General features: G+C 37.5%; 1 protein-coding gene across 1 annotated transcript in view; it reads left to right on the forward strand.

The window, feature by feature from the left end:
* btv (dynein cytoplasmic heavy chain beethoven) overlaps nucleotides 1-25282 on the forward strand; it is a 696240-nt gene that overhangs the window by 108522 nt on the left and 562436 nt on the right. Inside the window, exons 10-11 of the mRNA XM_090384033.1 lie at nucleotides 5032-5260; nucleotides 7347-7474. Coding sequence (XP_090240159.1) covers nucleotides 5032-5260; nucleotides 7347-7474 — 357 coding nt within the window. The remainder of the gene's footprint in view (nucleotides 1-5031; nucleotides 5261-7346; nucleotides 7475-25282) is intronic.

Consider the following 25282-nt stretch of genomic DNA (forward strand, 5'->3'; position numbering starts at 1 on the left):
CTGCCAACCTTTGTATCATCTGCAAACTTGGATATTAAACCTGATATATTTTCATCAATATCATTGATAAATATACAAAACAACAATGGGCCCAACACCGAACCCTGGGAAACTCCACTAATAACATTAGTCCATGATGAGTAGTGTCCATTGATTACTGCTCTCTGTCATCTCCCACTCAACCATCCCTTTAGCCATTGTAGCAACTTACACTTAATGCCATGCTTCTCCAATTTCTGTAACAGTCTTCCATGTGCAATAGTATCAAAAGCTTTCTTGAAATCCAAGTATATGATATCAAAATTATTTTTGGCATTCAGTTCCTTTGTAACAACATAATAGTATCCAATCAAATTGGTCAGACAAGATTTCCCTTTAACAAACCATTGTTGTGTCTTATATATTACTGCAGACTTGTCTAGGTTATCCTGCAATGCTTCTTTAACTAGTGATTCCAATATTTTCTCCGAAACACAAGTTAAACCTCTGTTACCTTTTTGAAGGGGGTTCAAAAGGTGTCACCTTATGAACCTCCTTTGTGAATGGGTGATACATTTGCAGACCTCCAGTCCATGGGGACCTACCCTGAGTCCAAGGAAGCTCTCATAATTATGGCTAAGTGTTTTCTTACTTCCTTTGCTGCCTCCTTTAATATAACTGGATAGATACCGTCCACCCCAGGTGCCTTCCTTATGTTTAACTTCAACAATTTCTCCTCCACTTTGCTCTCAGTTATTACAAAATCACTTAGCTTCCTGTTAGGGTTTGATAAACATCTGGCATTCCCCTCATTGAATAACTCCTTGTGTGAATGTTGATGCAAAATACTCATTCAGTTTATCAGCTACCTGAGCATGATCATCAATAGTCAACCCATTTATGTTAAGTGGTCCATTCTGATTCATCCCTTTCCTTCTAGAGTTTACATAAGTAAAGAACTCTTTGCTGTTTTTTTTTTTTGCATCCTTTCCCAAAGATTTCTCATACTCTGCCCTCGTTTGCCTAACCTCTTTTGTGACTTGACTACAGACTAGTTTATACCTGCCATAGACTTCTGTGTCGCTTGATAATTTATATGCATCCCATACATTTTTCTTCTCTGCCATGCACCTCATTAGTTCATTTGACATCCATTTAAGCCTAAACCTTGAACAGTATTTCTTAGTTGGAATGAAAAGCCTAAGTAGCCTTCAAAATTAAGTCCCTGAAGGCTCATTCAATTGGGAATGTTCAATTCCCATTTGGAATTGAACGTTGGTAGTATCGTCAGTTGATCCCACTGTACAGAATTTAAAAACTGTCTGAGACCTCTGTAGTCACCTTTATGAAAGCAAAAGCCCTTCCCTTTAGCCTTGATGGTAGTTACGTCTTTAAGTAATTCCCACATCAGTACATTGTGATCACTGTCACCCAGTGGTTCCTTTATCTGCAAATTTTTAATGCATGAATAATCACTGCTGATAATCAGATCAAGAGTATTACTCCCTCTGGTTGCGGCGCCTCTGTAGCCAGGTGGGAAGGAGCAGCAGTGCGTAGCACACGCTTCTTGATTAGACCGGGGGTTCGAGCTCGTCACCACCAAATACGGAGCATGCGGAAAGGTCAGGGAATGACCACCACACCAGAGCAATATGGCCTTAGTTGCTAATGCTCCTAAAAACCAAACACAACAACCCTCTGGTTGCCTCTCGAACATGTTGCTGTAGAAAACAGTCATCTAATAAATCCACAGTCTTGCTAGTGTGTGAGTGACCAACCCACAAGTTCCAGTCAATATCTGGAAAGTTAAAATCCCTCATTATAAGAAATTCTGATTTACTGGCCCACTCTATTTCTCTGCACAATTGCTCATTATACTCATCAGATTCATTAGGTCTATAACACACACCTACTCTCATTTTTCCTTTACCAGTGCTTATGTCACACCAAACAGACTCGACATTGCATTGTCCACCAACATCAATTGGATGCACTTCCTTAGATTTTATGTGTTTCTTAACTAACAGCATAACCCCTCTTTCCTGTCTATCCTTTCTGTACACATTGTACTCCCCAAATTCCAATTCTGCACTGCTTATGTCTGTGTGACACTACATCTCTGATATCCCAACAATATCTGCCTTTGATGTCTTGACTAGCACTTCAAGCTCATCAAATTTATTAACTATACTCATTGCATTGGTGTACATGCAAGTATACATGCACCTGTTTCTACTTCTAATTACCTTAACACAGCTCACGTATTTATTTGTTCCACTATGACTCCCAGCAGTCCGGGAAATCTCCATTGCCTTGCTTTCCAGGCTGCTGCTCATTCTAATAGAAGCAGTGCAAGAATCACTTTTGCCTCTGCCTTCGGCCACTGTTAACCTTTTAGTCTGTGTATGCCCCCCAAGCTAGCAGTTTTCCAACCCACCAAACACTGCCTCAATAGCATCAGCAAATACTCTTGCACCCTTTCTATTTAAGTGTACCCCATCCCTGTAGAAGCAGTCTCTCCTGTCAACAAGCACAGACCAGGCTGGAAAAAATTCTACCCCTTGAGCCTTGCACAATCTCTCCAGCGCCAAATTGATCAACAAGTCTCTCATCATATACTCCCTCCTATCTTGTCTGGGCAGAATTGCAGACACTTTCACATTCAACCCTAACTCGCGATTTTTTTTTCAACATTGACCTGTACTTGTTGAGTAAATCTGCAGATCTCTTACTCTTAATGCATGGGTTCAAGCCGTTTAGGTGACTAGAGGAATTCTTAAATGCCTCTTTATTCACTGTAATCAGATGATCCCCGGGGGCAGAATAGGGTTTACATTTGTGAGCTTTTCTGAGCTTTTAGTCCAAACAACATGTAGTTTAAATAACGAAAATTGTGCTAATCCTAGCTAATAAGATTGACATGTTATTATTATTGAAGCACAGAAATTTTATGAACAGTAATGATATTTTGAGGAACTGAAATATTATTATTTAACATCATAAATATTATGTATGTTGCATTTTTTTATTTAAGTTCCTCACAACATCATTACAAAAATATTATTTTTTTAAGGTTTAAATAATAATATATTTTTCGTGTATGTCATATACACGAACATCAATAATAATTTCTAATGATGGGCATAACGAGTGATCTTTATATGAGAGATTTCAATAATTGAAATAATCGAATGATTAGTAGTTACTTATTAGTAATCATTGAAATGTTATAATCAAATGATATAATCGATTGATATCTTTCAAATTATATAATCGAATGATATCATTCAAATGGCATAATCGAATGATATCATTCAAATGGCATAATCGAATGATATTCAAATGATATAATCAAGTGAATTAATCGAATGATGTATTTGGTTTTATCATTCGAATGATGTAAACAAATGAAATAATCAAGTGATATAATTTGAATTATATAATTGAATAAATCATTTGGATGATATGAGTATAATTGAAATAATCAAACGATTTGTTTTAATGGAAATCATTTATGACCTCACAATTATGCCCATCACTAATAATTTCACAAAAGGAGAGAGCAGTACAATAACAAAATACCATTATCTTTGAAGGGATTATTGGAGAAGCAGATCTGCAAAGATGTGATAGAATTATTACATATGACTGTCCATCATTGATGTTACAATGATAGTCCATCATATGGTACTATAAAAAACCAGGTTGCAAAATTCAAAAGGATCATAGAGTTACCAAAGATAACCCAGATCTGAAAAACCCATGATTTATGTCAGCCACAGAAAACATTGAGCTGTTCATGATGTGATTTTGAAAGATCATCAGAAGAATTGAGCATTAAAAAAAATTTCAGTGAAAATAGGTGCTGCGGTTTGTGCTATTACATATATATGTGCGTTAAAATACCACATGAATCAGGCACCGTTACAAGATTTTGCCTCAGGCACCAGCCCTGAAAATATATGAATGTAGAAAACAACTGATGGAAATAGTGAATTGTGTAGGAAAATTCTTGCAAAATTCATCCAGGATTCAAATAAGTTTATCAGCCATGAAATTGACTCGTATTATGATCCAGAGAAAACAACAGGCTGCGTAGTGGAATTATGAAGGATATTTTCACTACAAAAAATTTTGAAGCCATATCAGTTAAAAGAGTGATGGCATCAGTTTTTTGGAGCTTGTAGAGGATGATATTTAATGATCACCTTTGGTGGGATAAACCTATTTTGGATTAATATTATTCTTGTTACTGAAATTTCAAGAGCAGTTAAAGGCTAAATATCATGGGGAACTTTCCAGAGCAATTTTCTTCCAGCATGACAATGCTCCCAGTCACATGGCAGGGGATGATCAACAATTTAGTTATGAATTCCCTGTTCTTCAGAAATGGTCCCTGTGGGTTACTGTCTGTTTTCCACACTGACAAAAACATTTGAAAGGGCATTACTTTGGGATGAGTAATGATGTTATTCATGTGGGTTGAGGAATTGTTAGTGGGCCAAGACAGTGGATTCTGTCTTATGATTTAGAAAAGATGAGTGAATGGATAATGTTGAATAAAAGTTTATTATTTTTCAGATTGCCTCATTCTTTTTATAATAGGTTAAAAACTTGAAATGGTTAAAACCTTGAAAAAATGGTGGCATCTGGTTTTTAGCCAGATACCACCAGTTTTAAGTTTAAATTCTTTATTAGCAAATTTCATCTGATTTTAGTGCTCAACTAATTCACAGTATTTGATACTGGAGATGTCAACAACCATTTGTGTTTAGAATCACCTAAAAAAAAAGTCAGTGTGTTACTTTAATTGAGCAAATGATCTTTGCTATCCTCCTGTAAAGTTAATATTATGAGAGGATAAAAATAATAGGATACTAGGATATAAAGTAGTGTACTAGGATAGGAAAAAAATAGTCTGCTAGTGTATAAAATAGCATATAAGATAAAAAAATATTCTGCTAGAATATGAAATAGTATTCACTAAAAATAGCAAATCTTAAAACATACATTATTAAATCTGTTTATAACAATTCTTTGCTTTTGTAATAGAGGCAATTGTCTTCAGTTTCGTCCGCCCATTGAAGAAATCAAAGCAAAATATTATGGACAGCTGAAGAAATTCATCTCCATTCCAATGGTGTTTAAAGGAGTGAATGATGTGTCAGATAATTTAATTTTTCCCATTATAGTGGACAGGAATGCTCATAATTTCATTCATGTATACAAGAAAGCAGAAGAGTTATTTCATCGTCTAGAAAAATTAAAGAATAAATTTAAAGTAAGTAACCTGAAATATATATATTTAAGGAGTTTGACTGAAAAGAAAATTATTAATTTTCTCATTTTTGGGTAAGAGAATATTATATTTAAGACATAATGAAATTTAAAAACTTTAATGATTCTAATTAATGCACTCTATCCTTGCTTTGCAGCTTTATTCTGTACCTTTGCATTAAAGAATTATACTGTATTTTGGAAAAAAACTTTTTTTGATCATTAAGTATCAGTATTGAACATGTATGAATTAATGTCATCAGTCGTGGGAGTTTAGTTTTGATATTTTTACTAATAGCATATTTTTAACTCATTATCATATGTTCATTTATAAAATCATTTGTTTATCTACAGTTTCATTAATATCTGCAATTCAGTACATCCATTTGACTCGTCTTTTGCTTACAAGCAATTTATATTACTTTGAAAATAAATTGTCATTTCTAGAAGATAATGATAATAAATACAGGCATACCTCGGTTAACGTTACCTCTGATAACGAAGCTTCAATATAACGAAGTCGGCAATTTCAAGCCCCATTTAATATAAAAAAAAATATATTCCAGTTCAATCACCTGAAATCTAAACAAACTAAAGAAATTACGGAAACCTTTGGGGCTTCTCGTGGTTGGTTCGAGAAATTTAAAAAACGGGCCAGGATTCATAGTGTAAAATTAACAGGAGAAGCTGCAAATAAGTTTCCAGAAAAACTAAAGGAAATCATTGAACGTCAAAATTTTCCAAATTTGGTGTTCAATGTTGACGAAAGCAGTTTGTTCTGGAAACGGCTACCAACAAAAAGCTTCATTTCTATTGAAGAAAAATCAGCTGCTGGGTTCAAAGCAGCCAAAGACCGTTTAACGTTACTCTTTGGATCAAATGCCTCTGGCGATTATAAATTAAAATTGTTATTAGTTTACCATTCAGAAAATCCTAGGGCGTTAAAAGGTAACATAAAAATGAATTTACCTGTAATATGGAAAGCAAATAGAAAAGCGTGGGTTACCAAGGAGTTATTTACTGATTGGTTTGTTAACCACTTTTGTCCTGAAGTAAAACGGTATTGTCAAAAAAAAACAACTTTGAAGAAAAAGCTCTTTTGTTGTTAGACAATGCTCCGGGACATCCTACTGATCTTAACACGTTGGACACATGCATTCCTGTCAAAGTTGTGTTTCTTCCAGCAAACACAACTTCCCTGATTCAACCATTGGATCAGGGAGTAATAGCATCATTTAAAGCTTATTATCTGCGTCGAACATTAAGCAGTTTAACTGAACTACAGGATAAAGAGGAAATGACAGTTAAAACTTTTTGGAAAAACTACACCATTAAAAACGCAATTGAAAACATTGATAGTTCTTGGAAAGAAATCACTAAGAAATGCTTAAATGGAGTTTGGCGCAAAATATGGCCAGAAGTTGTACTAGAAGAAGAAAATAACATCCAAGGAATTAGAAATGAAGTTATCCAGATGGCTCAATCAATAGGTTTCGAAAATGTCGATGAAGAGGATGTTAGAAATTTACTGAATGCAGAAGATGATGGTTTTTCAGTGGAAGATTTAGAAAACCTTGTTAGCAACGAAGACAAAGATAATGAAAACGAGGTTAAAGAAGTTCCTGCCGAAAAAGTGTTAACAACCAAAGATTTAAAAAGGTGCTTAAATGACATTGAAAACGTTTTAAATTTTTTTAGTGAAAATGATCCTGATTTAGGAAGAAGTGTTATTGTTAAGCGATCAGTGTTAAATGCAATAACTCCGTATAGGCAGTTGTTAAATGAAAGAGAAAAAGAGCATAAACAACAACTTTAGACTCGTATTTTAAAATGTGATTTCACTTTGTATGTAAGTTGACTGTTTATTTAATAAAACTTTTCTTTGTTCGAAAAAAAAGCTTTTCATTTTCTTTACGTAGGAACGTATCCCTATTCTGGCCATAGTATTTTTACCTCTGAAAACGAAGTTTCGCTTAACGAAGTAATTTCGTGGAACGCATCCTATTCGTTATTCGAGGTATGCCTGTAATTCAAAATTTTTTAAAAATAATTGCTAGTATTTTATTTTATTTATTTATTTTTTTTAACAGGACTGGGTTGCTTTGGCATCTGTCAATCTTGAAGAATTTATTGAAATTAATTGCATTACCTCTGATGACTGGAAAAGAAATTTTAAAGTGATAAAAGCCAAAAGCCAGGCATTCAACAAAATTCCAATGTATGCTTCACTTTATTTTTCGAATTAAATTTTGTTAATTTTTTACTATCTCAAACGTGAAATAGTGTTGCATTGTTTTGTTTGCTTTTTATGGAAATTTGAGTTGCTTAAGTATAATGCAATTTTGTTTGGATTTATATTGTACTACATTCAGGGTAGTGGAGAATGAAAAAGACCTGGGGATAATTGTGCATAGTGTTAGGGTTGGGTGCCACCTGTGGTTTCCCACATCTGTGCCATGTGTACACTGTGAAGAAATACAGAACACTGTAAATGCCAGTAAAAGTGTAGTGTGTTGAATGTGTAGTATTGTGTTGGGTTCTGTTGTGTGTCCTGGCATTTGGCTGCAGGACCCCTGATGGGACCCCACGTTGCTCAACATGCCACTAGGAGGTAGCCAGGCTGCCCATTATTCTCTGGGTCACCTGAGCTTCCTGAACGGAGACCAATTTAAAAAAAATAGATAATGAAATAAATAAAAATTTAAAATTAAAATAAAAATAAAATAAAAAATAAAAATAAAATAAAAAATAAAAATAAATTAAATTAAAAATAAATAACAATAATAAAAAAAAAAAAAAAGATAGTGCGGTAGTACAGGGTGTATGGAAGAAGATGGGGGATGAAAGTAAGAGTAAGGGGATGTAGGTGAAGGCATCCCCTAAATTGACAGTGGAGCATATGCCCCACCAGGAGAAAAGGGGAAGGGGATAATTCCAGAAGGGTAGAAAAGTCACTCAGCGAGAGTGCTGAGTGTGACTTATATTTTGCGGTGGAGTGGTCAAGACCACTGGAGCCTACCCGACCATGAGGAAAGTTAGCAGGTAATCCTACCCTGGATGTTCCAGTGTTAGTAAGTCGATGCTGGTAAAACGGTCGAGTACAGATTTTTTATTTCCAGTTTGAGCAAGTCCCTCACAGGTTTGTATCCCTAGCTTGAGTTGGTTGTAGAGTCCTGCGTCTAGCAAAGAGATTCTGTGCGTACTCCATTAGTAATTTTTAGTGTTGTTCGTCAGAAATGAACAGGTGCTCCTGTCCTTGAGGTATGTGTTGGAGTCTGGTTTAGTGTTCCTCGAAGATCGTCATAAATTGGGCAGTTATAAAGAAGATGGTCCTAGTCTTCAATTTCTCCACATGTACAGTAGGGGTTATTGATGATTCCCAAGGTGGCGACTTTGGATAAACAAGTTTGACATCCGGGATGAATTTCTTAGTTATCAGGCCCTTGTCCGTCTCTTCCCATCTTGTCTGCCAGATTTGTATTAGCATGGCAGCTAGTTTCTTCTTTTCTTGCTTACAGTCAGTGCGAGTGTCGATGGTATGTCCAAAGATGTTAGCTGGGATTCCCTGCGACAAGCAGTAGTGCAATCCTCGACGGATAACCTCCAAGTCAAGGGGGAGTATACCTGCAAGAACCAGGAGGGCCAGAGAGCTTACTGTGCAGCAGACCCTGGTAATGGCGAGCAATATACTCCACTGAATTGTTTCTAATTTGCATTTATTGTGAACAATTATTGCTGTATGGTATCAAATCCCGGATCTGTATGTAATAACAGGGAGAATTATAGCTTTATACAGGAGTTTGAGCGTTCTCCGGTTCAGACCCCAGTCACACCTGCTTACTCGGACGATTAGGGCTGCATAATTTCTGATTTTTTCTTGAAGATATGAGAGATGCGGGAAGAAGGGGAGCTTTGAATCCAGGATGATACCCAGGTGTTTTAGGGAGGTTACCAGCTTGATGGTTTTTCCTTGTACTGAGGAGTACAAGGAAAAACCATCAAGCTGGTAAGGAGACCTTGATATTTGCGGGGTGCCTTTGAGAAGTATGGATTGTGTCTTCTGTGGAGAAATCTGGAGCTTGTGTAGAGTCGCCCAGTCCTGTAAGATCTGTAGTGCTTGATTTCCAGTGGCCTCGAGAGCTGCTCTAGTGTCCGCTGCGATGGAGATGGTAATATCATCTGCGAATGCTTGGATAGTAACAGGGCCCAGATCCAGGCCAAGTAAATCATCAAGGACGATGTTCCAGAGGAACGGGCTGAGGACCGAGCCCTGTGGGCAGCCTCTGTAGATAGATTTGGTGAGCTTCTGGTATGATGAGGAGATGGTGATCTTCCTGTTGGAAAGGTAACTTTGTATACACTTGTATAAGTTGGCTGATATGCATGCCAGTCTTCTTAGCCTGTGAAGAATGTTTGGCCACCAGAGCATGTCAAAGGCTCTGGCAAAGTCAGTGGTTATGAGGAGGAAGTACTTGTAACTAGTGCTGGCTGCAGCTTGGATTATTTGGTAGAGAGCATCCTCTGTGCAGCATCCTGGGCGAAATGCACACTGTGAATTGGATTATAGGCCAGCTTCTGTGTAGTGTGTTAGGAGTCTGGTGTGGAGGAGGTGTTCAAGTAGCTTGCTCAATGTGGACAAAAGGGCAATGGGCCAGTATGAGTTAGGCTGTTATGGAGGCTTCGATGGGTTTTTGAGTATTAACTTTAGTTCAGCTATTTTCCAGCTTTCTGGGAAGGATTCCTGGGCTAGGCATTTATTGAACAGGTTAAGCAGAAATTGTGGATTTACCTGGGCGACCTTTTTTAGTATTTCTGTTCTGGACCAGAAATACCTTTTTTAGTATTTCTGGTTCAATGCGATCTGGTCCCGAGGATTTTTTATCCTTCATTTTGCCAAGGGCTTGCTGCAGTTCTTCAGTGTTAAATTCTTCCTCCACAGAGTCAATGTGGTAATTGTCATTATCTAGACAAATTTGCTGCTGTTGTGTTGTGAGATGATCGGCGTCGCTGATAAAGAAAGTATCCAAGATATTCATCATGGATTGCTCCCATGACGTCATGATTCTTCGTGGTGTTATTGTGGAATGGACTACTTCTCCTCTTGGCAATTTGTTGGTAGTAACTCAGTACACCACTCCCCAAGGGTCCGAGTTACCAGTGGTGGTAACCAGCTGCTCCCACGTAGTTCTTTTTCGCTGCCTGATCATGGAAGTGTATTGGTTCCTGGTCCTCTTGTAGTCTTCACGAAGAGCTTCCACATCAGTAGCTGGCCAACAAGTGTGAGCTCTTTGAAAAGCTTTCCTCTCATTATGAACAGTCCAGCGTAGGTGATCGAGTTCATGAGACCGCTATGGAACAGAACTTGGAAGAGATTTTTTCTTGGGCATAGATTGATTGCAGGAGAGAGTGATGATGTCAGTGAAAGCATCTGATGCTGCTTGGAATTCAGGGAGAGGATTTCAGAAGGGCGATCCATGATTGTTGACTGGAGAGAGGTGGTGAACAGCTGCCAATTGGCTTTGCTGATGGCATAGCGATTGATATCGTAGTGCGGAGTAGGAGTTGATTCTATATTTCTTGTGAGGCTGTATATTATTGCTCTATGGTCAGAGGTGGTCCAGGCTTCATTGACCTGCCACCCCGACACCTTACTTGAGATTGATCTTGTGGCAATTGTTATGTCTATTGTAGACTCCCACATAGTACTGGAGAATGTTGGGAGGTTATTGGGCCTGTTTATTATATTAAATGGTGAGGTGGCTAGAAAGTCTTCCGAATGCCGCCCATTATGGCAACCAGGTCGGTCAGCTGTGAGGCTGTGCCAAGCAGGAGAACGGCAGTTAACATCTGCCCCCAGGATGATTTTAGCATTAGGTAGAGTAGTGGTAACTGTTCTTAGGTAGTCAATAGCTGGGCTGATGTCTTGACTGGGTCTACAATAGAGTGATATTAAATAGAAGACACCTAAGGGGCCAATTACATGGGCCCACACTGCCCACACTGTGCAGAGAGAAGAAATTTTGGTGACCATTATGTTCAGGTTCCAGATGACTATGGCAGCCCAGGGAATATCTTCATCTGCTTGAATTATTTTATATGCGAGAGGGTAGCCTCTAACTTTCTTGGAGTGGGTGTATGGTTCTTGCAGTAGTAATATATCAATGTATTCTTCATCTGCCTTTTTCCTTATTTCCTCCGCTACTGCACGTGCTTGCTGAGCATTAAGTTGTATAAATTTAATAATACTGTTGTTGAATGATTTAGGCCTCACTACCATAGTCGGTCTTTAGTTGTTGGTTTCGCTTTGCCTTGATGTAAATAGGACATTTGCTGTCCCTGATTGAATGGGATGCATCCAGTTTTACTGCTTTGCAGTTTGTGCACACCACAGCAGATGATTTGTTTGGGCAGCTGCTATAATGATGCCCTTTTTGGGAACAATACCCACAGGTTGGTTCCTTCTGTGTGCACGTGTGGGTGGTGTGCCCAAAACGACAGCATCTGAAGCATTTAGGAACAGCCATGTTCCTTGAAGCGGTGGCTGCTCCAACCAATAAAGATCCTGTCTTGAAGTTTTAGTTGGTTCCACGCTTGTGGAGAGATCCACTACCCAATTGCAGAGATTGGGAGGCTTCGACTTGGTGCAGTATTTTGGTTTTATGTGCTCCTTGTCTCTTTTTTCTTGGGTCGAATGTTCCTGTGTAAAATTTCTTCAGCGATGCTGTCTGGAGTAATTTCCCTGTCCAAGTCAAAAATAAGGACTGATGGGCCTTTCTTCTTGGGGTATTCTGCTGTTAGACCGAGAGAACTAATTCTAGGATTAGAAATGATTGCCTGGGCCTCTTGTTTTGTTACAGTCTCGATTATGACACCAGTGTTTCTAGTTTTCCTGATGGATTTTATTTTAGTTGTTTTTAAGTCGTGAGCAAGCTTCTGGACCACAATAATTTTAACTGATTCGCTCGCGTCTAGCGATGAGCTGTTTGTAGCTTTCAATAGGACAAGGTGAGGTTCTTTGAGAAGCGCTTTCTTCTTCTGGTGATCTGTTGGTTTGTTGGTGGTAGTTGTATCTGGTGGAATCATCCTCAACGCTTGGGCGTATGTAAGGGGTGCTGTAGTATTTTCATTTACCCTTTTATCTAGAAAGGCGTCAAGTTTCGCTTTGGTTCTCTCGTGTTTCACGTTCAAATTTGATAGCACATGCTTCATTTTCGACCACACACGGATAATTTCTCCTCTAACTGCAGTAGTGATTTGATTATCCTTTTGGAGCATGATATCCTCCAGGTCCAGGTGCAATGACAGTACCTGGTCTGTGATGGTTCCGTTTGGTAGTCATCGTTCGTTGTAATTATCTCTTAATTTTCGCCCATTCCTGAGTTTGTTTTTTGTTCCTCTTTGTTAGTCAGTTTCCTTGGATGCTTTTTATCAGTTGGTACGAGTAGCTGTCCTTCAGCATCTTCCTGGTCTTCCGTGGAATGTGGCTCATTCTGGTTTCCCTCAACGAATTGTTCCTCAAAGTCAGACATAGTCGGTGTGTGTGTGAATATAACATGGTAATTATGGCTTCTGATTTGCGAGGGTTCAGATTAGTGGGGTTATTCCTACACAGTTGGTAAGTATAAAGGGTGCAAGAATATTTGCTGATGCTATCGAGGCAGTGTTAGGTGGGTCGGAAAACTGCTAGCTTGGGGGGGAAATACAAGGACTAATAGATTAACAGTAGCCACTGGCAGAGGTGAAAGTGATTCTTGCACTGCTTCTATTGGAATGAGCAGAAGCCTGGAAAACAAGATGCAGGATATTTCAGAGACTGCTGGGAGTCATTGCGGTACAAGTAAACACATGGGTTGTGTTAGGGTAGCTAAGAAAAAGAATAGGTGCATGTATACTTGCATGTACAGCAATGTTAGGAGTTTGGTAAATAAATTTGATGAATTTGAGGTATTGCTCAAAGCATCAAAGGCGGATATTGTTGGAAAATCAGAGACATGGTGTCACACAGATATAAGGAATGCAGAACTGGAATTTGGGGAGTACAACGTCTACAGAAAGGATAGACAGGATAGGAAGGGAGGAGGGGTTATGCTATTAGTTAAGAAACACATAAAATCCAAGGAAGTGAAGCCAGTCAACATCGCTGGACAGTGCAGTGTCGAGTCAGTATGGTGTGACATAAGCATTGGGAGATCAAAATTGAGAGTAGGAGTGTGCTATAGGCCTAATGACTCTGATGAGTATAATAAGAAACTGTACAGGGAAATAGAGTGGGCCAGTAAATCAGAGTCTTCTAATGGGGGATTTTAATTTCCGAGATATTGACTGGAATTTGTGGGTTGGTCACTCACACTAGCAAGGCTTTTGTAGATTTATTGGATGATTGTTTTCTGTATTAGCATGTTCGGGAGGCAATTAGAGGGAGTAATACTCTTGATTTGATTATCAGTAGTGATTCTTCATGCATTAAGAATCTGCAGATAGAGGAACCACTAGGTGGCAGTGATCACAGTGTGCTGAAGTGGGATTTACTCAAAGAGGTAACTACCATTAGGGGGAAAGGGAAGGGTTATTGCTTTCGTAAAGACGACTACGATGGTCTGAGACAGTATTTAAATTCTATACAGTGGGACCAACTGATGATATTACCAACAGCAAATTCAAAATGGGAAGCATTCAAAGAACTTATCTTGGAAGCTACTAGGCTTTACATACCAACTAAGAAATATTGTTCAAGGTTTAGGCCTAAATGGATGTCAGATGAACTAATGAGACATATGGCAGAGAAGAAAAATGCATGGGATACAAATAAATTAACACGTGACACAGAAGCCTATGATAGTTATAAGTGGATCTGTAACCAAATTACAAAGGAGGTGAGGCAGGGGAAGGCAGATTATGAGAAATCTTTGGCAAAGGATGCAAAGAAAAACAGCAAAGAGTTCTTTACTTATGTAAACTCTAGAAGGAAGGGGATGAATCAGATTGGTCCATTTGATATCGATGGTTCAACTGTTGATGATCCTGCTCAGTTAGCTAACAAACTAAATGAATATTTTGCATCGACATTCACACATGAGGAGTTATTCAGCGAGGGGAATGCCAGGGGTGTATTCAACTCTGACAGTAAGCTAGATAATCTTGTAATAACTGAGAGTAAAGTGGAGGAGAAATTGTTGAAGATAAACACAAGAAAGGCACCTGGGGTGGATGGGATCTATCCAGTTCTATTAAAGGAGGCAGCAAAGGAAGTAAGCAAACCCTTAGCTATAATTATGAGAGCTTCCTTGCACTCAAGGGAGGTACCCATAGACTGTAGATGTGCAAATGTGACCCCAATTCACAAAGGAGGATCGAAGGCTGACACAAGTAATTATAGACCTGTGAGTTTAACTTCTCTTCTAGGAAAATTAATGGAGGCACTGGTTAAAGAAGCACTGCAGGATCATCTAGACAAGACTTCAGTTATAGCTCAGACACAGCATGGTTTTGTTAAGGGGAAGTCTTGCCTGACCAATTTGATTGGATACTATGATGCAGTCACAAAAGAACTGGATGCAGGGAATAACTTTGATATTATATACTTGGATCTTAGAAAGGCTTTTGATACTGTTGCATATGTAAGACTGCTGCACAAATTGGAGCAGTGTGGCATTGGAGGCAAATTGCTGCTATGGATAAAGGGGTCGTTGAGGGGGAGAAGGCAGAGAGTGGTAATCAATGGACACTGCTCTTCGTGGACTAATGTTATTAGTGGAGTCTCTCAGGGTTCAGTGTTGGGTCCATTATTGTTTTCTGTATTTATAAATAATATTGATTTTGGTATATCAAGCTTAATGTCCAAGTTTGCAGACGATACAAAGGTTCGCAGGATTGTTACGAACACTACTGACGCTATGCTGCTGCAACAGGATCTGGAAAGGTTGAGCAGATGGGCTGAAAGGTGGCAAATGAAGTTTAACATTGACAAATGTAAAGTACTACATATGGGAAACAGCAACCCCAGAGCAGCGTACCAACTCTGTGGTACTACCTGACAGTTGTAGAGAATGAAAAGGACGTGGGGGTAATTGTGCAGGCAGATGTGAAGTTCTCTGTGCAGATGGGCTGCAAGAGTAGCTCATGGTGTCATATCAATGATATACAGGAATTTTTCTAGCAGGGATAAGGAGGTGATTATTCCCTTGTATAAGGCAATGGTCAGGCCACTCCTTGACTACTTTATACAGGTCTAGAGGCCTCATTTCAAGAAGGATATAGAGCTGCTGCAACGAGTACAGAGAAGGGCAACAAGATTAGTGAATGGAACAAAGATTTGCTCTTACGAAGAAAGGCTTAAGTTTTGTAAATTACAGTGTCTGGAGACTAGGCACCGGCGAGGTGATCTGATAGAGGTGTATAAAGCCTTGAGTGGTTAGAGCATGCTCAATGCTGATGGGATTCTGCCTCTTGCTCAGAATAATCACCTGAGAGGGCATAAATTCAAATTGAGCTAAGACGGTTGTAGGATAGATGTGCGGAAATTTGCCTTTAGCCAGCGGGTGGTTGGTTGGTGGAACAAACTTCCATCCCTCGTTGTTGAAGTTGATAGCCTAAATAAATTTAAGGCTCAGCTTAACAGGTATTTCGAACGAACGGAGAGGTGAAGTGGAAGTTTTTTTTTTTTTTTTTTCTTTTTGGCTGGTGCTGCATAAGCTTGCTTTCTTGCATCATATGACTCTACTAATGCTAATGCTAATAGTTCGTAAGTGGTAAAATGGTAGTTCAATTATCTTTGCCAATGTTTAGAAGCCGAGATATGCGGCAGTATGAGGGTCCGCCCATAGTAGAAAAATTAAAAAGGACAGTTATTTCTGCAATATGACAGATTGGAATATTTTAACATGTTCAAAAGTTACACATGGGTTGGGGTAAATAAGTGAGATGCAAGAACACTTCAGTTAAAGTAGCTTGCCAGTCTGCGGTAATTAGCAGTCTTTGCTCCCAGTCATTCAAAGTGTCGCAGTGGGAACTCGCTCCCTTCAGTAGTGAGACATAGGAAGCTATCCAGCTGTGCTTTGATCTCTTTTAGGTGGGGTTGTGATCACAATACGTTTGTTAGTGTGACCTTGTACTGCAAAGCATTCCATGGCCTGATTTAAACAATGAATAGCTGGCTGGGAATTCAATATTCAAAATTGCTAATAAAAATTTACCTGGTCATTCCAGAGTGATGCTTTCATCAGATTTAGATACTCAGGATACTTGGGAATCACTGAATATCAAATACTTGACTTGGATAGAAAAATAGAATTGAAACAAAATACATTAAGCAGGAGCACAAGGCAATGCGACCGTCTCGCGTGGGCGCAGCGTTCGGTGCTCTCTGATATGAAGTTTTCAGAGCAGCTCTTGGGATCTTGTCAATGATATACAGAATTTTGCTAGCAGGGATAAGGAGGTGATTATCCATTACCTTATACCCTTGTATAAGGCAGTGGTGAGGCCACACCTTGAGTACTGCATACCAGCCTGGAGGTCTCTAGAAGGATGTAGAGCTGCTGGAGCGAGTACAGAGAAGGGCAACGAGATTGATGAGGGGGAACAAAGGGTTGCTCTTACCAAGAAAGGCTTAAGTTCTGCAAATTGTAGTGTCTGGAGACTAGGCATTTGCAAGGTGATCTGATTGAGGTTGTAAGGCTTTCATTGGTTTGAGCAAGCTCAGTGCTGATGGGATTCTTTCTTTTGCTCAGATAATGTACCTGAGGGGGCATAAAATCAAATTGAGGAAAGACAGTTGTAGAATAGATGTGCGGAAATTTACCTTTAGTCAGAGGGTTGTTGAATGCTGGAAGAAACGTCCATCGGTCATTGTAGAAGTTGATAGCTTAAGTAAATTCAAGGAAGAACTGGACAGATTTTGGAGCGAATGAATGAGTGAAATGGGATTATTATTATTATTTTTTTGGCTGATATTGTCTAAGTAGAAGCATATAATTCTTGCTTGCGACATATGCCTTTGCTAATGCTAATATATCATGAAATCTACTGTTTCTTTTCTTTTATGTATATCAGCTTAAAATTTACCAGGAAGAATGAAATTCAACTTCCCATGAATTTTTTACCTCTTGCCATTATTATATATAACTACATTGAAACTAAGATTTTTCATAAGAAAACCCAAGGGAATGTTCTCTCTGCCTCCCTCTTTGCTGCATCTTTAGAACCCTTCCTCACAAATCATGCTAATTTTACCACGTACACTGATGATTGAAAGTTCGTTATTGTCACAAAATGCCCCAGAGTCTCCAATCTACCACAGTGATCTCCAGCTGACAGTTACAAGAACTTGAAAATTACCTCGATACCATTGGGCTCTCTATAAACAAAGATAAAATAATGGAGTCACTGGTTAAAGATGCATTGCTGGATCATCTAGACAAGACTGCAGCAATAATTCAGACAAACCATGGGTTTGTTAAGGGAAAGTCTTGTCTGATAAATTTGATTGGATACTATGATGTGGTTACAAAGGAACTGGATGCAAAAAATAATTTTGATATCATATACTTGGATTTCAGGAAAGCTTTTGACTCTGTTGTGCATGGAAGACTACTGTTCAAATTGGAGCAGAATGGTATGAAGGGTAATTTGCTACGAAGGATAAAAGGGTGGTTGAGTGGAAGAAGAAAGAGGGTGGTAATCAGTGGATGCTGCTCTTCATGGACTAATGTTATTAGTGGAGTCCCACAGAGTTCGGTGTTGGACTCACTGTTGTTTTGTATATTTATCAATAATATTGATGTAGGTATATCAGGCTTAGTGTTGAAGTATGCAGATGATACAAAGGTTGGCAGGATTGTTAATGACAGTAATGGCAGTGTGCTACTGCAACAGGATCTAGAAAATTTGGGCATATGGGCTGAGAAGTGGCAATTGAAGTTTAACTTTGACAAATGTAAAGTACTGCATATGGGTAGAAGTAATCCCAGAGGAACATACCAACTGCGTGGTACTACACTTAGGGTGGTAGAAAATGAAAAAGATCTGGGAGTAATTGTGCTGTCAGATATGAATTTTTCTGAGCAATGCAGACAGGCTGCAGGAGAAGGTCATGGGGTTTTGTCAATGATATACAGGAATTTTGCTAGCAGGGAAAAGGAGGTGATTGTTGTTGTTATTTGGTTTTTAGGAGTATTAGCAACTAAGGCCATATTGCTCATATGTGGTGGTCATTCACTGACCTTTCCGCATCCTACGTATTTGGTGGCTCACGGGCTTGAACCCCGGTCTGATCAAGAATTATGTGCTACACACTGCTGCTCCTGCAAATTTTTAGCATGTACAGAGAACGGCAACAAGATTGGTGAGGAGAATGAAGGGATCCTCTTACCAGCTCTGCAAGTTGCAGCATGTGGAGGCTTAGGCACCTGTGAGATGATCTGATTGAGGTGTATAAGCTTTGAGTGGGTTGAGCACGCTGAATTCTGATGGGATTCTTCCACTTGCTCAGATTATGAACCTAAGGGAGCATAAATTCAATTCGAGGAAAGACAGCTGTAGAATAGATGTGTGGAAATTTGCTTTTAGTCAGCTGGTGGTTAATTGCTGCAACAAAGTTCCATCTTTTGCTGTGGAAATTGATATCTGAAATAAATTCAAGGAGGAACTGGACAAACTTTTAGAGGAAATGGTTGTGTGAATTTTTTTTTTTTTTTTAATTTATATTTTTATTTTATTTATTTATTTTTTTGGCTGATGCTACATAAGCTGATACACTTGCTTTCTTGCATCACATGCCTCTATTACTATTACTAAAACCACTCAACTTACTATCGCCAAAAAGAGAAATATTAATGATGTGAACATCATAATAGAACTCTCTCCATTGAAAAAGTCTTCCAGCATAAGGATTTAGGTCTCACCTGGAACAAAGATCATACATTCTTGCCTCATTTTAATTCCACTCAGAAAAAAAACATATGCAGCTATATGGGCAGTGAAACACAAGATCTTCAAATTTCATAATCTGCATCTTATCATCAACTATATTCTTTATTGCATAATCCCAACTCCTTTATATGCCTCAACTACATGGTCCTCTGCACCCCTGTCTTACCAAACACAGTTCTTATCCCTGCAATACTGGATTTTAAAATGGCTGAATAAGATTGCAGGTCTACCACCTACAATCTCAAAATCTGTCCTGCTCTCCAATTTAAATATGCTACCATGGAAGTATCACATCATCTCTGGGAACCTTGTGATCTTTACTCAGCTTCTGTCCAGAACATTAAACTCACCTGATATCTGGGATATTGTTGCCAGACCATCAGATCATAATAGAAGTCATACCAATGCAGTCCCATACAGATCTAAGTTGTGTAGCCCGACCTCCCTGGATAATATGTTTCCATTTAATTCCATCGAAATAGTTAATAGGTTATCCATAGACTTTCAGAAGCTGTTCAAGGACGAAACCTACAGATCTTCCTCTCTCGGAGATATGTATGCCCTCATCAAGCTCTAGGTGAGACTTTTTCGGTGATGCTACATTATCCACGCATTGTTGTATTTATGTTAACCAGAGGCTGTTTAAAGCCATGTATTGTATGAACCCAACTGAGTACTTTGTACATAAACTGTAAATAGTATGTCGATATTTATTCCATATTATCATGTAACCCATGTCCTCTACTGAATAGCTGTAAAGGGACATTTATTTGGAAATAATAATGGTAATAATAATAATCTACACACACATCAACCAATATCATCAGCTGGTGCAACATTTTAATTGACACACAAATACACGCTTATACAGATATAATACACTGGTGAAATATGGCCTGAGATGAAAATGTGTTTAAAACCATTAGTAGCAGCACAACAACGCCAGCAACAAATTAAACAAACCATCTTCAGTAAATCTATACAGTGATATCCTATTTTTGAACACTGTATATTCCCTGACAAGTAAGCTCATAAATTGAAATCTATTTTCCCATAGATATATTGATGGAAGGACACATGCCAAAAAATGTTTTTATGCTTCTTTGTTACACTATGGATATATTATAATGGCCATATGATGAAAGAAAGGTATTAGTTGATTCAGTATTTATTTAGTGTATGCAGTACACTTCTTTATTTTCTATTTTCTCTATGCAGTACAACAGTATATCATAGTGAAAATAAAGTGAAGTATACTGATATATTATGTTGAACTATGATAGATGAGGCAATATGACCGGGCTAGCCGGGTGGGTAAAGTGCCTGTCTGGCAACCCAAAAGTCGCGGGTTTGAATTCCGCCTCGGGCTTGTATCAGAGTAGAAAATGCAAAAACCTTGGGAGGTGCAATATGGCCACAGAAGCCAATGCGCCAACAACTAACAAAAAAAAAAAAAAAAAAAAAAATGAGGCAATATCATCTAATAATCAATAAGGTTATTAGATGATATCAATAAGGTTTCATCCCAAAACCTGGCAGTAGTCAGGCCCCAGGGTTACTGGATTTGAGAATCTGTAATTTATTTGTTTCTTTTCTGAAAGCTCTGTTGTAAAATGAGGCACAGCAAATATCATGAAAACAAATGCCAGAATGATCAAATAAATGCAGCTCTTGTCCCCCCCCCCTCTCTCTCTCTCTCTCTCTCTCTCATGTTAAAATGATAGTGCATGCATTTTAAATAACAATAAAAAAAGCACTTAAACTGTTATTATTACTTGTCATCTCACAGATTTTTGTGCCTTTACCTTGCAGGAATTAAAACCATTATCTAGCCTGATGCTAGATGAACAGGAAAAAATTTTTTCAATGACTGTCAACTGTAAGCTAGCACTAAAGAATTTGTGACATGTTAGATAATAAGTTAGTGCCAGTACACGGTCAGTCAGTGTCAGAGAATCAGCTAAAATAGTGGTCTGCAAAATATCTACGAATCTTTGAATAAAATGAAGGTTGTAGAGAATTTGGAATAAAAATTACTTATACAAAAACAAAAGTTATGAAAGTTAGGAGAGCATAGACTAAATAATTAAAAATTGAAACTTTGGAATAAAAATTACTTATACAAAAACAAAAGTTATGAAAGTTAGGAGAGCATAGACTAAATAATTAAAAATTGAAACATGTTAATAATTTTGTATATCTAAGAACAGTTTCCATTAGCTCTATTTTGTCAATGTTAATTGTTTTGACAAAGAGTTTTAAGTTCACTCATTTTATTAACAGTGCACTTGCCATTGTTATAGATACATTTCAGACTAACATTCTTGTATTATTTATTTTCCTAATACATTCATTAAATATGATGAATATTCTTGTTACTACCAACTAGACAGGAAATGATCATTGTTAGATTTTAGGTTGAAACCTTATTGACACTTTATAACTTTAACATTCCTTACAGTTATTCAGTTTTTTTGCCCTAATTTTTTTTTCCATTTATTTAAAACATTATTGTCCTTGGCACATCTTTCCAGTAACAGAAGGCTTTGTCACCTTAACTGGCATTTCTAATGCCACCTTTCGTCGAGGTTCAGCTCTAGACTCAGTGAACTAATATTTTTTATTTTGTCTTCTCCTTCAGAATTACTTCCTTTCATATGTATATCTGAAAATCATACCAGTCTTAAAAAAGTACAGTTATAGAAATTCATATTAAATGTTAATGTTTTTCATCCAAACCCTTATGCAGGAAAGTTTTACTCAGGACATGGTCAGTTAGTCTAAGGGCTATACTAGACAGGTGCTTAAAGTGTCCCATTGGAAATGCCTTTGAACTCCCAGTTTTACAGGAAGCAGAGGGAAAAGGCATGCAATCTAGATGGGCACTTCCAATGCACATTGGACAACTTTCACTGGTATTCAATGCCTGGTGATGCCGTCAAAGGCATTGAAAATGCCAGCAACTTGGCATTTATATTAGCTGAGGAGAAATTCTCCCTATGCATGGGGTTGTTGAGCTTCATTCATTTGTTTATTATTATTTGGAAAAGATGATGTTTGATACCAAAAAATTTATTTGTGAGATGGAAAGGAGGCCTGCTTGTACAACGCAGCATTAAAGATTACCCCAGAGGACTAACAAAAGGTTTTAATGGAATTTATTATGTGTGAGGGAAAGTATAAAATAATTTTAAAAAATCTTTTGATTTCCACATAAGTTGAATTCAAATTCATTGTAATTTGTGTGTTCATCCAAATTTTTAATTGTGATTTTTTAATTTTTAATTGTGATTTTAATTATTTATTCTCATAAGCAGTTTTACAATTTTAAATCATTTATTCTGACACAGTGTCTTCTCACACTCATGGTCTTGCTGAGTTGGTTTGATGTGTTTCGGGGTCGGATGGGGGCTCTCGGCTTTCAATTCCATTGCACATTGAATCGGTCATATTTCTATGAGTGAAAGAATTCATTAAGTTATTTTATCTGTTTATTTTATTCATTACATTTGGAGAGCATTGACTGGAAGCATTCTACGTAAAAGATTGAGGTAATCTCTTACTCTTTTAAATATATTGTAATAACATAGAAGTTATTGAGCCTTTTAGCTCTGTTTTTACTAATTTAAAAAATAGGATAAATTTTATTGTTGTTATATTGTAGTATTTTGTCATGAAACGGTGCTGACACCATTGAAATATGTAGAAAAAGATTCGCTTATTGACACTCCTGAAGATCACCCTGCAACTGCTGTCATTTCCATTCCGTCTTCCATCTCACAATTTAATGTGTCTTCAAAAACATATTCATCCCTTCTTCTCACAAATTATGCAACAATTTTTTATTATTTCGATAGTGGAATGGGGATTCAGTAATATGCTAGAGTGAAAAATGTGCAACTTATTGCTCAGTATTCCAAACTCATGGCATGATATGCTGATGCTCTACAAGTTGCCTTGCTCGAGTTAATCTGTAATTGAAAATGCTTCACTCACTGCTCAGATTTTTTGGTGGGTATGGTCGTATTAAATTTTCAGTCAGTCCAAATGCTTTGTCCCTTACAAAAATAAATGGCATTCCTGACTTATTTGTACCATGAAGAGCTCTATTTAATGGCAAATTAAGTTGTTTCATTAGCAGTCTTCTTCCAAAATTTGAATTTTTAAAGATGTTCGAATCACCATCTCATCCATAAGCACCATCGTCTATTGCAGAGAAACAGTAGTTTGTATTGATTTCCGCATCACAGAATTAATGAAAAAATCACAAATTTTGTGATATTTTTACTAATTAACATTAGAAGTTGGTCAGAACTCTGTATTGACATTCATTAAAATAAAAAAAAAAACTTTTCGGGAGTCAGAGCGAGTCATCAGGAAACTTCCTATGTGCTTTAAATATAATATGAAACTGTCCTTTTTTTAACCTATTTGAATTTGCTAGATGAATCCACCATCATTGTTTTCTCTTTCTACTCGCAATAATAAACTGTATACATAAATGTGCAATACATCCAATTTGAACAACATCCATCTTGCAAATGAGAATAGAAAAAGTGAGTCCCTGGCGGTATCCAGTGAAATGTTAGAAATGCCCCTTCTAGTTTGAAATGATCTGAAGTAGAAACATTAAGTGTAGGTTGCTGTTTTGGAGGTGTTTACAATGCCCACTGACTCTAGCGCCTAACCCTAAGACAAAGATATAGTTTTTTTTTTCTCTCTCTGTTTCTCTCATCTCTCCACATAGAATGCACAGTTTACAGGCATGATATGCTGATGCTCCACGGCCTTAGTTGTTCTGGCAATAATGCAAACAGCTCATCCACAGCACTAGAGTAGAAAGGGTTGATAGATGTGTGTTTGTAATTCCCATAAAAAAGAAATCTACCAATATATATACTTGGCTTGCAAATCTCCCAATTTTACTGGTAGCTTCATGCCATTGAAGAGCATCATGATCTTTTGACTCCTGAATTAAGGTACACATAGTTTTCTCTCATTTTTGGTTTTAAATTAAACTGATAAAAAAAAAAAAAACCTTTCATTCATTTTTGGCAATTTCCAGAAATTCAAACCAGGCAATATTGTGTACCTTGATTTTTGAAGGTGGAAAAAATTATATTTTTGTGTAATTTGATAAATACTGCACAAGATATCACTATCTGTTACACATAGAACTACAGATGATTCACAATATTAATCATCATCATCATCATTCTAAGGGCCAAGCCTTGTCACCATGGAGATCTTTTTTTTCCACTCATCCTAAATTTGGGCTTTTTGTTTTGCTTCACTATAGTTCATTCTTGAGAGTCAGAGCGAGTCATCAAGTGGTGTGATTCTTAGTTGTCCTCTGCTTCTTTTCCCTTCAATCTGTTCTAGTATGTTTACTATCCAATCATTGTGTCTACAGAGATGTCCTAGGAACCACATCTGCCTCTTTATTATGGTTTTCTTGATTGTTCTTTGTTCCTCAGCTATTCTGAGGACCTCTTCATTCTTTTTTTTGTTTCTCCAGTTGATTTTCATCAATATTCTCCAGCAAAACATCTCAAATGCTTCAATTCTCCTCCAATCTGTTGGATATGAAATGTAAATGCTCCATTTGTTTTTTTATTGTAAGACTGGGTGACATTAGCAGCTGTAAGAAGTCAGTCCAAATATAAATTAAGAAAAATATATTTAGATTAGCTCTCCCTTCATTGGGCACAGTCTTCCAAAATTGTACTAAGCCTAATTATATAAACAAATGTTTTTTTTTTTTTTTTTTTTTTATGAAAACCCCAAACACGAAAGGTATCAAAACCTATAGTACTTAGTACCATGCATGGGTTGAAGGAGAAGTATGGGGGGGAGAGGGATGCCGGAAACTTTGCTCTAGAGACTAAACATGGGTTTCACCACTTCAAGCCTCCAATAAGCAAAGTGGTGGTATTTCACCGGTTGATGAAAGTCATCTACCTAGATTTGATAAAAATGTTTTGTGAATGTTACAAGATTTGATAAAAATGTTTTGTGAATGTTACAAGATTTGATAAAAATGTTTTGTGAATGTTACAAGATTTGATAAAAATGTTTTGTGAATGTTACAAGATTT

The sequence above is a fragment of the Mastigoproctus giganteus genome, chromosome 10 (assembly GCF_048544385.1).
Source record: "Mastigoproctus giganteus isolate SK-2022 chromosome 10, ASM4854438v1, whole genome shotgun sequence".
Classification (NCBI taxonomy): Eukaryota; Metazoa; Arthropoda; class Arachnida; order Uropygi; family Thelyphonidae; genus Mastigoproctus; species Mastigoproctus giganteus.